Source organism: Puma concolor, chromosome A1 (genome assembly GCF_028749965.1).
Source record: "Puma concolor isolate L17-30 chromosome A1, mPumCon1.1.hap2, whole genome shotgun sequence".
NCBI classification, from domain to species: Eukaryota; Metazoa; Chordata; class Mammalia; order Carnivora; family Felidae; genus Puma; species Puma concolor.
The window spans coordinates 227,805,936-227,823,809 of record NC_141667.1 but is presented as its reverse complement, the minus strand read 5'-3'; the positions used below and the strand labels follow the sequence as shown (position 1 = coordinate 227,823,809).

Here is a 17,874-nt window from a genome sequence, read left to right as displayed (position 1 = left end):
GACCCAATATCTATAGGATCAGAAAAAAAAGAAAATACTTGGAATAGCTTATTGTTTTATTCCAAGACCAGCTCTAAGTTGCTTTTTGACTTTTAAATATCCTATGGGATGCCTGGGTGGGTCAGTCGGTTGAGCGTCTGACTTCTGCTCAGGTCAGGATCTCGTGGTCTGTGAGTTTGAGCCCCGTGACGGGCTCTGCGCTGACAGCTCAGAGCCTGGAGGCTGTTTCAGATTCTGTGTCTCCCTCGCTTTCTGCCCCTCCCCCACCCATGCTCTGTCTCTCTCTCTCTCTCTCTCTCTCTCTCTCTCTCTCTCTGTCAAAAATTTTAAATATCATAAACCATTTTGCTCCTGAGTATTACAGGAGCGAATTACACATTTTTATTACAATTTTTATCCATTATAAAGTTCTATCCTTGTAAAGAAAGTTGCAAGTTAATCCTCTTGGGCAAAATATAATATTTTAATCATATTGTACATAATGAAAGTACAAGACCGCATTACCATTGACAGAATAATACCAGACTTTTTTATATTCAAATGAGAGTAAATAAAGAGATAAATGGGAATAAAGAGAAAATGGAATTCGAATGGAGACTTTCTTTACATGGATATAGTGTTTATTATTTGAATTCTATAAAAATACTTGTTTCTATAAGATATCACACCATTGCTTTGGACAGTGGGGGGGAAACACTATGCATAGGCCTTAATTATCAAGTTATAAGACTTCCTAATGAAACATTACATGAAAATGTGTAATTTTTAAAAAATTTTGGTTGGTTGGGAATGGTTCAGCCATGATGTTTGTTTATTAGATAGACTGTCTGAACAGTATGCTTCTGCTCCTGATTCTCTCCTAGTGAGGCAGACTGCCGAGCACTAGGGTACCAGAATTCAGGACTCTTTCCTTCTGGCAGTCTCAGTCTGAGCACCTAATTGCTGAACACCAAGGTTCCACTAGAGAAACTCCCAGACTCATTCTGTGATAGAGATGTTCTCCCACCCCGGCTCCTCACCTGCCTCCCTGACCCAAACACACTGATGTCAGTTCTCAGGATACTTGGTAAGGGAGCACACACTTGGAACACAACGACCTTCCCTCCCCCAGCCAGCGTAGGCCCAAGCACCCACCAGCAGAGAGTAACATTTGCTCTGACCCTGAGGACCTGTGTCAACTCAAGACTGCTTAGGAAGATACTTTATTTCCTTAAGATCACTAGAGGCTGCTTATAATGTTGTAGCCATAGCAGATTGAATGATATCAAGGGATAGTAGCTAACTGTCCTTCTCCCTACTCCCCATCCTTATCTCATCTATCCTACAGAACTAACATATTCCCCCCAAAAGTTCTGCACTAATATTTAAGAACCTGCAACAGATGGGAACCCACCTAAAATCTGTGAGCTATCTAATGTCAACCAAGTCATCTAGCTCCCTCCACCTCAGTTGCTGTCTCTGTAAACACGACGTATGTTTGCCAGCCCAAAAAGCACTTAAGATCTACTGTCGCAGGATACAACTCTGCAGATAAGTGGAATGAAGTGCAGTATATTTGTTACTTGGTAGCCATCTATACCCCCTTACATATACATTTCCCCTGTGAAGGGGCCCTCTGGGAGGCATCTTTTATGAAAACATCAATGTTGAGATCCCAGAGGTCTGGGCTATGGCACCATGACTTAAGAAAGTTGATACCTACCTAAACGGTGGGACACAAACTCTTGAAAAAAAGACGTGTTCAAAATATTAACCCTCTTATTGACCTTAATGAATTTCTTTTACTTGATAATGTTTGTCTTTGTATTTTTACAATACTAAGATCATTACATTTCACGTAGATAAAACCAAAGGAAGACTATAGTTATACTAAACTGCAACTAGCCTAAAGAAGATGAATTTTTTGATGCTTAAACACTTATCTAAAAAAATAAATATTTACTGTATGAATATCTGTATATGTCATATACATATATATACATGTATATATATATATATATACATGTATATATATGTATATATATATATACATAATACATATCCCACAACCTGCCATATCCCACAGTCTGCCTATAACTTTGAGCTTTGAGGTCAGTGCTAAAATTTGAGAAATGGCTTAAGGTTATTGATTCATTCTTCCTTGACAGGTGAAATCATGAAGCAGCACTAACCACAGCAATTATGGCATTAAAATGTCAAGAAATTAGAGGTCAGAATAACAGATAATTTTCTTCTCTATGTCAGATTTAAAATTGACATTCTTTGACAGCTTAGGATCTTTGCCTGAGAAAAATATGACAGCTTAACTTATTTTATACTTGTAAAGCAGTAACTGATAATAAACTTTATCATGACAGCCTCTGGGCAGAAACATGACAGAACAGTTCTGGTACAAAGCTCTTCTTAATATGTAAACACCAGATCTGTTGGATATTAGATATTATTTAAATTGTCTTAAGTCTTGGCTTACATCATAATCTTCTAGACACATTATTTCATAGATGAGCTCAAGTGACTATTTGAGCAGTAATTTTAAGCATGGTAATGAATATTCTTTCTTACTGCTTTTACATGTGAATAAAAATTATGTGGTTTGCTTCATATTTTTACTTGCCAAATGATGGCTGAGAGCCTTTATCCTATGACCTGCTTAGGAAATAGAATATTCTAGTTAATAATATCTGGTCCGGTGGTGTTCTAACTCCTTTCTACTCAAATGTAGTTCATAGACCAACAGTATCACCATCACCTGGGCACTTGTGAGAACTTCAGACTCAGGCCTTCCCAAACTACTAAGTCAGAACATGTATTTTAGGAGGCCCCCAGTGATTTGTCTGAGACATTAAAGTTTAAGAAGCACTGTCTACTAAAGGTGTGTAAGAAGATCTGGAAAGCTCCTCAACCCCTACAAAAGTAAAGAGAATGATATGATGAACCCTCATGTACCTATCACTCAGTTTCAGATTTTTAACTCTAATTTCTTCTATATCCCTAGCCCTTCAGCTATTTTTAAGTATACCTGCCATATCTGGGCACCTGGGTGGCTCAGTTAGTTCATGATTTCGGCTCAGGTCATGATCTCATGGTTCTTTAGTTCAAGCTTCCACGTCAGGCTCTGTGCTGACAGCGTGGAGCCTGCTGGGGATGCTCTGTCTCCCTCTCTCTCTGCCCCTCCCCCACTCATGCCCGCTTCCCCCCCACTTCTCAAAAATAAATAAACTTCAAGTACACCTGCCATATCCATCTAACCCCATCTAACTACTTATCCACTGTCCCATTCCCCATCCCATGGGCATCTTAGGATATCCAGGGAGAAGGTTCAAGCAAATTTATTTTGAAGAAAAAAAAATCTTTGCAGGCATTTCATATGCATTCCCAGTTCAAACCATTAATCTAGCCTAACGTTCTCACTAAATAATTTTTCCAAGGACATCCATCCATGTAGTATCAGAGCCAGATTTAGAACCAGGCAAGGTCTCCTGATTCTCAGGTCAGAGTTGCTTTATACCCACTACTTTGTAGGAATTTTAAAATAACAATATTTACTGATACTTACTAGTTTTAGGGATGATACTCTTCTTACTTTCAAAATGATTCTTCAAAATAAGGGACCCCTAATGTGTATTCCCATTTCACTAATTTAACCTCTAAGGTTTTTCTTTCTATTTTGTTTATGCTTTCGAATTTCTTAAAAGTCTCAACTCAGTGAAAGTTCCCGGAATTACAGGGGATATTTTGCGATGGCTTTAAGAAATCATTCTCAGCCATTTTGTTCATTGTTTATTCTAACCACTTCTCAGAAAAACATAAGTTTTATCTGTATTTAAGAGTTCCAAAGGCACAAGAGGATCGTGCCATAGTCAATAGCTGGTTAGTAAAGAATACAAATCAAATGCCACAATTTTTTTTACCGTACTCATGAGTGAAGATCATTTCATTCTGAAATTGTTTCTAAAACTGATCACCCTTACAATCATGGATACAATTACTCAAGCCTGTCTGCCTCAGAGTATGATTATATAGTACATAGTAGGCAATAAAAAATGATAGAAAGGTGTAAACCAGATGATAGATTTTATCACAGTCCATCATTACAATTTGAGTGACATTAAGTGAGTCACTTTTGTATGCCTTGGTTTTCCCACCTATAAAATGATAACAGAAATGGTACCTAACTCATAGGTCTGGATTTGAGGACCATATGAGAAAAGATGTAGGGAAATACTTTGTAAACCATAAAGGACTACACAAACATTGGTTAGTGTTACCTAAAAGCGTAATTAAATGAAGTATCTTGGAAGAACTTTTGGTTTAGTAATTCACTTCTCTATATCATTGTATGTACTGTCGACACTGCCAAACTGAAAAGTGACTTAAATGATTTCTCTTTGACAGTGAGAGGTATACACACAAGCCTCTCATAAAAGGCTGTTTTGCTGGCCAACTATTAGAACATACAGGTCAATCTTTATTTATTTATTTATTTATTTATTTGTTTATTTATTTATCCATATATACACATCTAGCTATTTATGCAGGAAATATTAAATATTAAATTTTAATATTACCAGTCATCATAAAAGTGTGATATTTTTAGTCTAATTTTTTGTTACTAATATTTCTTGGTCTTCTATTATGTTTTCTTCGTTTATCTCTTTCTTTGATCTGGTAGGGATAACAAAGCATTCCTTTGGATCTACTATAATGAGAATATGCCCAAAGGAAGTAGAACAGATCCCTTCAGTTTTTACTTTATCTTCTTGCTGAAACATTCCTACTACAGAAAACTGACATGATAAGGCTGTCAAGAACCAATGAGACAGACATGTCTTTAACCAAAACAGCTACAGTGTTGGCTTTCCTAGAAAATGAACTCATAGGGGCGCCTGGGTGGCTCGGTCGGTTGAGCGTCCGACTTCGGCTCAGGTCATGATCTCATGGGTCCATGAGTTCGAGCCCTGCGTCGGGCTCTGTGCTGACAGCTCAGAGCCTGGAGCCTGTTTCACATTCTGTGTCTCCCTCTCTCTCTGCCCCTCGCCTGTTCATGCTCTGTCTCAAAAATAAATAAACGTTAAAAAAAATTAAAAAAAAAAAAGAAAATGAACTCATAAAATTTATAAGGAAAAAATTAACCCACTTTCCATCCTGATAATGTAAATTAAGGTATTTGTAGTGACAACACTGATGGCCTTGTGGGCATTGCTTATTCTTTCTGTGAATTTGTTATCCCTTGTCTTTTCCTTCCCCCATTTCTGATTCCTTTCTTCTATCTGACAAGGGATAGCAACACGCCCCTAGTGGATCGCTTGAGTGGGTTGTAGCCTGATGTTGTCCATTTACAAGGGCCACGATGCCTAATTGTCTTCATATGGGGGATGATCAGGGTTTTTCTCCTGGGAATTTATTCTGAGACATGATTGCAAGAAATGATCAACAAAATGGCTGATAAAGATTTCTTAAAACCATCTTAATTTTCCCCCTATAATTACTGGAGGTTTTACTGACTTATAAAAATGTTAGCAAATTCAAAACCCAAATTAAAATAGAAATAAAATAAAATAAAATAAAATAAAATAAAATAAATAGAAAGAAAACCCCTACATTTTAAATTATGGGAGTGGAGATGCACATTAGGTATTCATTTGGGGAGCAAGAAGAATATTATGATCTTAAAACTAGTAAGTAAGACTATACATTCAAATGTGCCTGCTTATGTGTCCTCATCCACAGTAATAAGGCTTGCATTGCAAAGATTCAATGAATAAAGTTTCTATGTAGAAATTAGTATCAAGAAAATTAATGACACACATTTAATTTTGATTAGTGAATAAATCTTTAATTTAGGTTTATCTTTTCTCCTTGTAATTACTGCAGTCCTTAGCTAGTCCATGGTCATCAATCGTCCACTAGAGAAGCATAAATAATGCAGCTAGTCAAAGTGGGATATGTGTCATTTATGTGAGGTGTGCTTTTTCTCGTCTTTGTGTTATTTTTATTGCGTAGTGTTGAGAAGTGCTAATTATTGATTTTCAGAAATTAACAGCAAATGCTTTCACAAGCATCTAGTCATGTTTTACACCAGGAAGAAGGGTGAAAATTGCAGCCTGCTGTTTGCACTAGAAATAGCTGGAAGGGATTTCCTTATCTTCTATTAACATAGATTTCAGTTATATTACACAGTTGGTACCTTAGCATAAATTAACAGTTATTCAAAACATATTGCATGCTTCAATTTGTGGAAGTAGATATTACTCAATCTAAATACCTAAGCATTTCAGTTAGATGTTTAGAACTCATTTTTAAAGGTTTTAAACATATTGATAATGAGCCTACTTATAGCCATTTGAAATCTCAGTATAGTATATCTAAATTACTGTTTCCCATTTATGTCAGTATCAAAGAAGAGCACTTTGTTCTGCCAAATACACACAATACTATTTTTAATTTGAATTTAACCTAATAAAAGTGTATGATTTCATTTTGTAATGTTTATACCACCACCTGGTGAACCTTTGTCTTGATGTCATTCTACTTCCAAGCAAATCTTTTCAGCTTTTATTACTTTTATTATTATTTTCTTTCCATGATCAGACGCTCCAAGTGAACTTATTTTGTCTGGTGGGGGAAGGTCATCACCTGTACTTCTACTGCTGTCTTGTTCCTCCTCCTCCCCCTCCCCTAACTTCTGCTTCCTGAATCGCCCAGCATAGAGTTGCTTTATATAAATTTATTCAACCAGGGAAAATTTGGCAAGTACATTGTACTGATTCCTCTCATATGTCACTGAGCATTTCTGCGTTGAGTCCTTTACTTAATTACTATTTAATGATCAACCCAAAAGTGAGCACAGAACCAAAAACCTGGAAGAATCCTTAAGACATCATCTGGTAAAACTCTTACTTCTAGGTAGATCAATCAGTAACTTATCCAGAAAAGAGTGTTTTCATTCTCTTCCTGAGGATTAATGAGTATAGATTGCCAAGAGACTCAATGGCATTCCCCCAAAAGCTTATGATAGTATTTATCCCCAAAATATTTTTTAAATAGTTTATGTTTATTTATTTTTGAGAGACAGAGATAGAAGGTGAGCAGAGGAGGGGCAGAGAGAGAGAGAGAGAGAGACAGACAGACCTGAAGCAGGCTCCAGGCTCTGAGCTGTTAGCACAGAGCCCGGTGCTGGGCTCGAACTCATGAACAGTGAGATCATGACCTGAGCCAAAGCTGGGCGCTTAACTGACTGAGCCACCCAGGCATCCCTATCCAAAATATTTTAAATCCTCAATGAAAATGCCTCTTGCTTGATGTAATCATATTTTGGTTAGTCTCACCCAGGAATGAAGCAAACAGTAGCCAGGATTTCCCTTATATAATATACCTGAATATCAATTCTATTTGTGTCAACCACAGTGCGTCACCCTCTCAAGGAATAATGAAGGCTCCAAAAAAGATACACAAATGACCACAAAGCACATGGAAAGATTCTTTTTTTCTTTTTAATGTTTATTTATTTTTGAGAGAGAAAAGAGACAGAATGCAAGCGGGGCAGGGGCAGAGAGAGAGGGAGACACAGAATCCAAAGCAGGCTCCAGCTGCCAGCACAGAGCCCGACCCGGAGCTTGAACTCACAAACCATGAGATCATGACCTCAGCCAAAGTCGGATGCTTAACCCACTGAGCCAACCAGGCGCCCCACCCTGGAAAGATCCTTCACATCACTCATCATTAGGGAAATGCAGATCAAAACCTCAGTGACATACTACCTCATACACGTTAGGTTGGCTACTATCAAACAATGCAAGAAACATAAAATAGCAAGTGTTGGAGCAGACATGGAGAAATTGGAACCCTGGGGCACCTGGGTGGCTCAGTCAGTTCAGTGTCCAACTCTTGACTTCAGCTCAGGTCATGATCTCATGGTTCCTGGGATCAAGGCCCATGTCGGGCTGTGTGCTGACACTGCAGAAGGATTCTCTGTCTCCCTCTCTCTCTGCCCCTCCCCACTCATGCGCTTTCTCTCTCAAAATAAATAAACACTTAAAAAAAATAAATTGAGGGGCACCTGGGTGGCTCAGTAGGTTAAGCATCCGACTTCGGCTCAAGTCATGATCTCACCATTTATGAGTTCCAACTCCGTGTCCTGCTCTGTGCTGACAGCTCAGAGCCTGGAGCCTGCTTCTGCTTCTGTGTCTCCCTCTCTCTCTGCCCCTCCCCTTCTTATGCTCTCTCTCTCTGTCTCAAAAATAAATAAACATTAAATTTTTTTAAATAAATAAATAAATAAAAACCCTTATGCACTATTGTGGGATTGTAAAATGGTGCAGCCTCTCTGGAAAACAGTATGGAAGATCCTCAAAATTTAAAAATAGAGCTACTGTATGATCTAGCAATTTCATTTCTGGGTATATACCCAAAAGACCTAAGAGCAAGATTTTGAAGAAATACTTGCACACCCATGTTCATAGCAGCATCATTCACAGTAGTCAAAGGGTAGAAGCAGCCCAAGTGTCCATCAGCAGATTCACGAACCCATAAAACTGTGGTGTGGACACACAGTGGAGTATCACTCAGCCTTAAAAAGGAAGGAACTTCTTACACAGGCTTCAACAAAGATGAACCTTGAGGATGTTATGCTAAGTGAAATAAGCCAGTCACATGACAAATACTATATGATTCCACTTATATGAAGTACCTAGAAAAGTCAAAATCAAAGAGACAGAAAGTGAAAGAGTGGTTTCTGGGGGCTGGCGGGGAGGAGCAAATGGGGAGATGTTAATGGGTACAGAGTCTCAGTTCTGAAAGATCCAAAGAGTTGTAGGGACTGGTTGTACAGCAATACGAATGTACACAACACTACTGAAGTGTGTACTTTGAAAATTGTTAAGATGGCAAGGTTTCTGTTATATATATTTTACCACAATTTAAAAGAAATTTAAAGGGATAATGGAGAGAGGTTGATAGTAGTCCTATTTACAAAACTATGGGCAGGACAAAGCAGATGAACAAGGGGGAAGTGAAGCATGCAGGGGTAACATCTAGGGGCCACCCTGGGGCCTGAGCATACACAGGGAGGGAGCCGTTACCACAACGTGCCAAGAGAGGTAACCCTGGGAAAGCGGTGGCCCCACAGGAGCTATATGGCCTTTGGAAGAAGAATGTGACCCAACCACTGGCAAACTGGGACCTGGCAAGGGAGACCCACACAGTGAGTTTTACCACACCTCCCTATCTCCCGTCCTGAGTTCTCATTGGCCGAAAAGAGTGGAAAGTAGAGAGCAAGAGAGTACCCCGGATGCAGTCTCTGGAGGCCCGTCTCTGGGGGCAAGGAAGACGGTCCAGCTCACTTTCGTGTTCCCCCTGAGTTAGTCACTGCTCTAGGCAAGTTTCTTTAAGTCATCCAGGGTAGAACGGCCACTACCTGCCACATTGAAATGCATGTACTTCTCCTACCTGAGTTGACCTATACTTATTTCTAAATATAAAAATTGAGTGAGCTTTGCCACCAATGGCACGGACCTAATTTGAAGACAAACTATTCTGGAAAGAACGTTTTCTATCCCAAGGACATCGTGCTTGCTTTTCACGTTCACTGTTCTGGTTCATTTGTTAAGTCACATATGTAATATCATCCTCATAATTCATCAATCCAAGGAGGAAATAGGAATCAGCAAGAGGATGATTCTCCTCTTCATTGTTTTTACGTTTATACTCAAAGGAGAAAACCAAGCACTGAGGCAGGTAAATGAACAAATCAGAATCCACTCCCTCAATATTGTCTAACATAGTCTGATAGTTAAAGCAAATGTAGTTCTTTTTTACTTGAGTTACTAGATATTTGCTTAAATATTCTAATAATTTTGCTTGTATAGACTTAATGCAGTTTATTGTTGAAACAAAAAGAAACATGTTTGTTCTTTTCTTGTGTAGTCTCTGTGAAAAACTAGAAGCGGTTGAATATAAAGTAGCATTTTAATTTTTTATATAGTTTAATGTTTGTAAAGCAAGAAATAATAAAGTGCAGATATTATTTTCTTGATTTATTTTGCTTCTGTTTTTCTAGCATTAAAAAGTAATGCTTTATATGATCTTGTTTTATTATAACAATAAACCAGAAGCAAAAGCATATCAGTTAAAATACAGTCTGCCATTAAGTAATCTTTTCTTTTATCATTTCAGATTTCTCAAAATCCTGGGTTTTTTTTTTCCCTATTTGGTATCTAATTGGTAGAATTGGAGATAGAACAGAAAGATGATATAAATCACATATATATTTTTAATTGTATGTCAAAGTTGTATTTTCTAGTTAAAAAAAAGAATATCTACTTTCAAGCATTCAAGTAAAATCTTGCTAAGTACAAGCTATAAAGCGAGATGAACACAATCCTAAGGAAATTTTTGGAAAATCCTCTTCTGTGTTCCCAAGGAAGCACTTCTGCTGTTTTTTCCTTGAATTTTCTGAAAATTGTCAATAATTGACTGGTAATTTGAACATAGTCTGATATTTGCATTGTGGGTAGCACAACCTGTAGCACTTTATAAAGTGCTTACTTTTCTGGAAAAGTTTAAAAGATTGCACAGACCAAGCAAAATGAATGAAATAGGTCATTTGACAGCCTCCCTTATTAGCTTCCTCACACTCTCTCACACTATATAAGTGCCATGAGCACTTAGACCTTATGACACTTCATCAGAAAGACAGTATTAAATTACATTTACAAAAAAGACTAGAAGTTGTAAAGATTCTACAGGAGAAAAATGTATTGGATTAAATGTACCTGCATTGTGGAAAAGACAAGATTAATCAAAGTTTTTATCTACTGGGTACCAGAAGAGGTGAATGCTAGATACTAGTAAACCCAAGAGGGGAGAGAAAGCATGCTTATTCACCTAAATAGTAATTTCTTTCTTTTAGAATATTTTGAATTTATCAGTCATTTGAATATCAATCTGAACTATAACTTATCTGTCACTGTATTTACTTTTACCTTGGCTATGAAATCTTTCCTATTAACAGGCATACATATAATACACATAAACCACAGCATTTCACTTCCTCTTCTAAGGATTTATTTTTTGTTAAGTTTATTTATTTTGAGAGAGAGAGAGAGCTCACTTGCTCTCACGGCAGCAAGGGAGGGGCAGAGAGACAGGGAAAGAGAGAGAGTCCCAAGCAGGCTCCACACTGTCATCGCAGAATCCAATGCGGGACTTGAACTCATGTGCTGTGAGATACGTGTCAAGAGTCAGACACATGGAGTGCCTGCGTGGTTCAGTTGGTTAAGCATCTGACTTCAGCTCAGATTATGATCTCACGGTTCATGGGTTCGAGCCCCATGTTGGACTCTGTGCTGACAGCTCAGAGCCTGGAGCCCGCTTTGGATTCTGTGTCTCCCTCTCTCTCTGCCACGCCCCTGGAAGTGGAATGCTCTGTCTCTCTCTCTCTCAAATAAATAAACATTAAAAAAAATTTTTTTAACGGCAGTGGGGAGGGTGCCTGGATGGCTCAATTGGTTCAGCGTCAGGCTCTTGATTTTGGCTCCTATCATGATTTCCCAGTTCCTGGGATCATGCCCCTCATCCTGCTCTGTGCGGACAGTATGGAGCCTGCTTGGGATTCTGTCCGCCTCTCTTTGCCCCTCCCCCATTCTCTCTCTCTCTCTCTCTCTCTCTCTCTCTCTCTCTCTCTCTGTCTCTCTCTCAAAAATAAATAAACTTTTTTGTAAAGGCAGACACAAAAATAGGTGCCATATGATTCTATTTATAAGAAGTTCAACAAAAGAAAAAATAATCGATGATAATTTTGATGGTGTAATTTAATTATCATCAGAATAGTGATTAGCCTGGCAGAGGATGAGGAGTGGGAAAAATTTACTGTGGAGGGGGAAGAGGGCAGTATCATCACATATGTATATTCCCATGTAGATACTACCCAGATCAAGATGTGGAAATTTCCAGTTCAGTGCCAAAGCCCTGTGTCTTGATTTGGGTGGCGTTATAAGAGAGAAAACACACACACAGTTAATTAAAGTGGATGCACATAAGCAGCTTTAGTTAAGATACCACATTCAGCAAGTACAGAGGCCCATGAAAGTATAAGCAGATCAATATTTTCATGTTATCCCACCGAAGAGTTGCCCTCAGATAAATACATGGTCTTCCATATTCGTAAAATACCAAAGATTTTGTCAGTTACATTTGTTTTGAAAAATTCACTGTTCTAAGCCTGTTGCTTGTGATAAGTTTATATGAAATACATAAGACTTATCTCACTGTATTTCATGTAAAAAGTTATGATAACTTATGGATTCTGAGATGCGTGTCATTGTCATATCTCAACACTCCAAACTGCAGTGTGTTTTACAATCAATAGTGTATCACAGTTTAATTGGCAACATCTTTTTACTTCTTAATAGTGTATAAATTAACGATGCTTCTAATAATGGAGAACATCTTAGCTTCGATTAAGTTAGGTTGGCAGGCCTATTTCCCGAGTTTTACTCTTGCCATACACATTGTAAAAATCATGAGCTCACAAATACATTAGTTCATTCTTTCTTCAGTGGAAATTGCAATGCAACGGTCTCCCCTTATCCACTGTTTCACCTTCCACTGCTTCAGTTACCCTCAGTCAGCCATGGTCTCGAAGCAGTGATTCTGACTTAGCGTCAGAAGGTCAGCAGCGGTGACCTTAGATCACAGTGCCTACTTGATTACCTCACTTCATCTCATCAGACAGGCATTGTACCATCTCTCATTGTCATCTTAAGAAGAAAGGTGAGTCCAGTGCAATGAGGTATTTTGAAAGAGAGACCACATTCATGTAACTTTTATTACAGTATATTATCACTGCTCTGTTTTATCAGGGGTTATTGGTGTTAAATCTCTCACTGTGCGTAATTTATTAATTTAACATAGGTATGTAGGTATAGGATAAAACAGAGCATATGTAGGGTTCAGTACTATCCACAGTTTCAGGCATTCTTTGGGGTCTTGGACCACATATCCCAAGGATGAGGGCAGGACTACAGTAGATGTATAAAGCAATAGATTCCTTCTAATACAAATTAACGTTTTGGTAGTAGATTTTAAAAGGATTAACAAATGCCGAGGTCTGTAGAAGTCAGACAGGGACTAAACTAGTGAAGCAGGCCAGGAGGTAATGATACATGCTGGGGTCCTGCGAGTGGTGGGCATTACAAAAGGGCCCCGGTGGCTTAGCACCAGACAAGCGTGGCTGTGCGAGAATGCTGATGAACCAGCTCTTCTGGTTTTTTTGAGAGAAGCCAAAAAATCCAATTTGTTGTATGAAATTTCCTGACCTGTAAATGTTGGCTCAGATGGAAACCATGCCTGTAGGCTGATTCTAGCCCAAGGGATACAGGCACATGACATCTGGCTGAATGTAAGCTCCTATGTCATCCTGGCTAGAATGTAACCTCTACAAGAGCAGGAATCTCTGTTTTGTTTGATGAGTATCACAAATGTCTAAAATGATACCCAGTACATAGTAGGTGCTCAAGAAGTGTATGTTTTATGAATAAATGAAACTAGGTAGCATTATGTCTCTTCAACCCACGCAGAACAATGCATAGAAAAATGAAAATGTGCTGAATTTTTTCAAATGCAGTTTCTGATTTTCCTTTTTTGCTGTTGACTCACCAATTCCTACCTAACACTCAGACCTCAGCTCATGTCCTTTTTTGAAAGCCCCTTTCCTAACAGCCCTCCTCTCCCTGCCCCTTGCTCCACCCTGGGTCTGATGTAGTCATCACTCCTGGGCTCCCTCGCACTTGGTGCTGGCCTCCACCGTGTTCCTTCCACCTCCTGTGTGCCCTGGTTACTACTCACCTTATGTCCCCATGGGCTGAAAGCTTCTTGAGGGCAGGCTGGTCTCGATTTTTTATCCCTCAGCATAGAGTAACCATTTAACAACGTTTGTTCACTTCATTGTTTTGGTGGTATTGAGTTGTAAAAGGAAAGAACTCTGACGTTTCCTCTATTACTATGCTTTTCTTTTTCCGAGCTTTCAGTTCTGCACAAATGTCCCACCACTGCCCCACTGCTAGACTCAGCAGATGTTTTTGGACTCTGTTAGGACCAAGTCACAGCCCTGACCTGCAAAGGTTAACAGTCTGAGCAAAGAGAACTATGTAAAGCACTGTGCGTTGAATTTCATGATAAAGGAAAAAACAGTGCTATGAGAATATGGAGGGCATTCATTATGATTTAGGGATTCTGGAAAGGATTTAGAACCCTGCCCAAGGTTTACATGGAGGGGAGGCATTTTCTCATACATCAGGGAGTAGTTCTCAGAACAACCACTCAGTTGCTGTGCTTCCCAGATTACAGAATGGTATGTGTACATGTCCGGGCACCCTCCCAAGAGGGCACACTCCCTCTTGACAGAAAGAAGACATTGATGACTTTCTAAAAGTGGGGGAAGGACAGAAAACATATGACGGGGGAACAGGTGAAGAAAATCAGTAGGTGCTCACTTCCCATTCAAACATGTTGGTAATGACAAGAAATAGAACTCAGAGGAGGCAGTGTGCTTTCTCAAGGTCAGAAAGACCTATATGTTTTCAAATCAGAGAGTAAGGAATTATGAGGGTAGACAGGATTACAAGATAGCTAAAAGGTAAATGCTGGAATAAGAACTTTTAGGTCATGAAGGCATGTGACGTGGATCACAAGGGAGGGGGATTGCAGTTAGTATAAAAAAATAAATAAATAAATGTTGGGCACCTGGGTGGTTTAGTTGGTTAAGCATCTGACTTCAGCTCAGGTCATGATCTCATGGTTCATGGGTTCAAGCCCCAAGTCAGGCTGTGTGCTGACAGCTCAGAGCCTGGAGCCTGCTTCAGATTCTGTGTCTCCCTCTCTCTCTGCCCCTCCCCCGCTCACATTCTCTCTCTCTCTCTCTCTCTCTCTCTCTCTCTCTCTCTCTCTCAAAAGTAAATAAACATTAAAACATAAAATAAGTGTTGGGGCACCTGAGTGGCTCAGTTCGTTAGGTGACCAACTTCGGCGCAGGTCATGGTCTCGAAGTTTGTGAGTTCAAGCCCCATGTCAGGGTGTGCTGACCGCTCAGAGCCTGGGGCCTGTTTCAGATTCTGTGTCACCCTTTCTCTCTGCCCCTCCCCTGCTCGTGCTCTGTCTCTCTCGCTCTCAAAAATAAAATAAACATTAAACAAAATTTTTTTAATAAAATAAATGTTAAATTTAGGAAATAGACTGTCTTAATGAGAGGGTGAGATCACAATATTAGGTTGATCACAGCCTAATATTTACCCTGATGCCATTTGAGAGTCATTTAGAATACATATGTGTATGTAATCTGACTGAGTCCAAAAAGGATCAGAGGTGGGCCCCCTGAAGAGAACTGTACAGATTTCTGGAAATTAAGTGAGTTTCACAAGATTCTCTATTATTGTTTAATACTTCCCTTTCAGAAACAAAATTAAAGTCAAGCAAAGCATGTTTATGGATTTAGTCCTTCCGCAACTATTTAAAGGCTATGTACTAAGTATAGGCACTGACCAAGAGACTAAACTGTGTTTAATTTTACCCCTGTCTCCCCACCCCCACCCCAGTCCTCTTTCTGGAGGAGTAAAAACACAAGCCATAGTTATCTATTGTTAGAGCAACTTTGGCTGTTCTTGATACATAAAGCTAGGGTATTGGAAATTTTCTAACCAGGGCAGCTTTAACAATAAAATTACTGCTTTTTTTTTTCTTTCAAGTAATTCTCAAGAGTTTATTGTTCATGATGTGAACCTAGCCAGAAATGGTCTCTTCCCTCTTTTATAATCATAAATCTTGCACTGGGGAGATAAAGTGTGATGGTATCTTTGTGAGTGCGATTTACTTAAATAGTCACACTTTGTGTATGAGTGGACACCATGCAAACAAATGGATACATTAAAATTGGACAGCACTTAAAGAGATTTAATAATTCATCCTATTGCCTCTGCAAATAAAAGAACCAAAGCCCCGTTTATGCAATTGCTAAAATATGGCAGATAATGATGCATTCATGTTTAATATTACTAATAAATTTGAAAATTCACATTTTTATTGATAAACATTTTCTTGAAATGCAGTCTAGGCAGACAGATTGTTAAATTTAAGTACTTTATAAATGAGATTTGTAGATAGTGATGCGATTAGTGGCAGTGCTGTGTCGAGAGCTATCTACAACCTTACCTGCACTCCTAAGCACTCAGCAATGAGTTTCGTATTTCACTTTTATGTGCAACCAAATTGCACACAATTTTAGGGGAAAAATTAGCATGGTAACAGAGTAATGATCATTGTAAATATTGTGCTTCTCCTTGTTGACTTAAATTACATGCTAACAGTATTTTGGAAAAATATTTCTGTTAGTCTAGCTTAGTATATTGAATTTTTTTGCCAGTGGAATTTATATATAGAAGAAATACATAAATGTTCTATAAGATTATGTCTTTGAAATACACACCAAAAAGAAAAAAGGCATGTTATACAGTCCACACAGTTTGAGATCCAAAATTATTTTTATTCATTGGAAGCCATAAAATCTCATTAATATTTCTATCTGCATAGGCTTTAACAAAATATTGTGTAGCTCAAGATGCCCAAAGAATTATTTCCTCTTTGGGTTAGTCATCTCCAAAATTTCAAAAAATTTTTGAGAGAAATATATCCATACCTTATAAGACACTACATAATATTTCAGCATTCATCTTAAAATAGCATAGCATGCCAAGATATATTTTTCGTAGTGAAAATTTGTCCATACAGAAGTCATAGTGATTGCCCTCTGTATTGACTGGAAAATATGATTTTCTGAATTTTATTTTGTATCATTGGTGGACTTTATGTATCATTCTTTTTTCCCAAGATTCCAGAAGTTTATTTCATTAGAGATCCCCATACGTTCCTTCTTACCAAGGACTTTATTAAGGTATACATGCTGTATTCAGTGTTAAAAGTGTTCTTTGGTCTTCGCTGCATGCATGCACTCACAGGTTTAACATTTCCACATTTAACCCCAGCTTCTAAATAAGAATAGTGACTTGGTTAACGGAAGCATGTTTGGAAGGAGAAGCAAAGCTTGTCTACAAAATACTAACACTTGGATGATTCTGCACCCCGAGAGAAGAGCGCCTGGTGAATTTTCTGGACTTCTTTCATGGCTGACTTGGGATACACTTGCATTGTCAGAGAGTGTGTTGACCTCTCTGGTTGATGCATATTGATTGTGACAGTCACTCTCCTTCCCCTGCAGGCCATGGAGGCACAGATACAGAACTTTGGACAGACGCCATCTCAGTTGCTTATTGAGCCACATCCACCTCGGAGCTCTGCCATGCACCTGGTAAGACGTAGCAGCTTGCTGAAAGTTTTCTGCTTTCTTTGTACCTGGGTACAGGTCAAATAAAACAGTGATTTTAGCAGCATTTTTAAAGGCTTCTCAAAATATTGGTCAACTCTGCAGGCTTCAGTATGTGCTGATGCCCTATGGAGAAACAGAAGGGAGTGCAATTCTTACCTTTAAGTTCTGCAACGCTAGCCTAATTTGGGATTCACAAAAACAGCCCTCTTCTCTGACTCTGTGTGCCTCTGCATAAACTCATTCATACGCATACAGGCACCAAAATTAGATTTGATTTACAAAGTAGGATGAAAATGTAATATAAACACAATATGATATTGCCCAATTTAATCTTTTGGGACAAGGTGGAGTAGGGGGGAGGTAGTTCGTTTTAAGAAAAGGAAAGACACATGAAGGTAATTTGTAGTCACTGCAGAGAGACAGTGGAGTTAAGAACAAGGGCTCCAGAGCCACTTGGGTCAAACGCCGGTTCTGCCTCTGGCTGGGGAATGACTTGGGCA

At 38.7% G+C, this 17,874-nt stretch overlaps 1 protein-coding gene across 12 annotated transcripts in view; it reads left to right on the top strand.

The window, feature by feature from the left end:
• NBEA (neurobeachin) overlaps positions 1–17,874 on the top strand; it is a 697,478-nt gene that overhangs the window by 653,698 nt on the left and 25,906 nt on the right. For 6 of the 12 annotated variants that reach the window (XM_086713686.1, XM_086713662.1, XM_086713666.1 and 3 more), the window contains 2 exons: positions 16,880–16,942; positions 17,267–17,356. In XM_086713686.1, coding sequence (XP_086569812.1) covers positions 16,880–16,942; positions 17,267–17,356 — 153 coding nt within the window. The remainder of the gene's footprint in view (positions 1–16,879; positions 16,943–17,266; positions 17,357–17,874) is intronic. The other 6 variants (XM_086713695.1, XM_086713676.1, XM_086713671.1 and 3 more) reach the window with 1 other exon arrangement.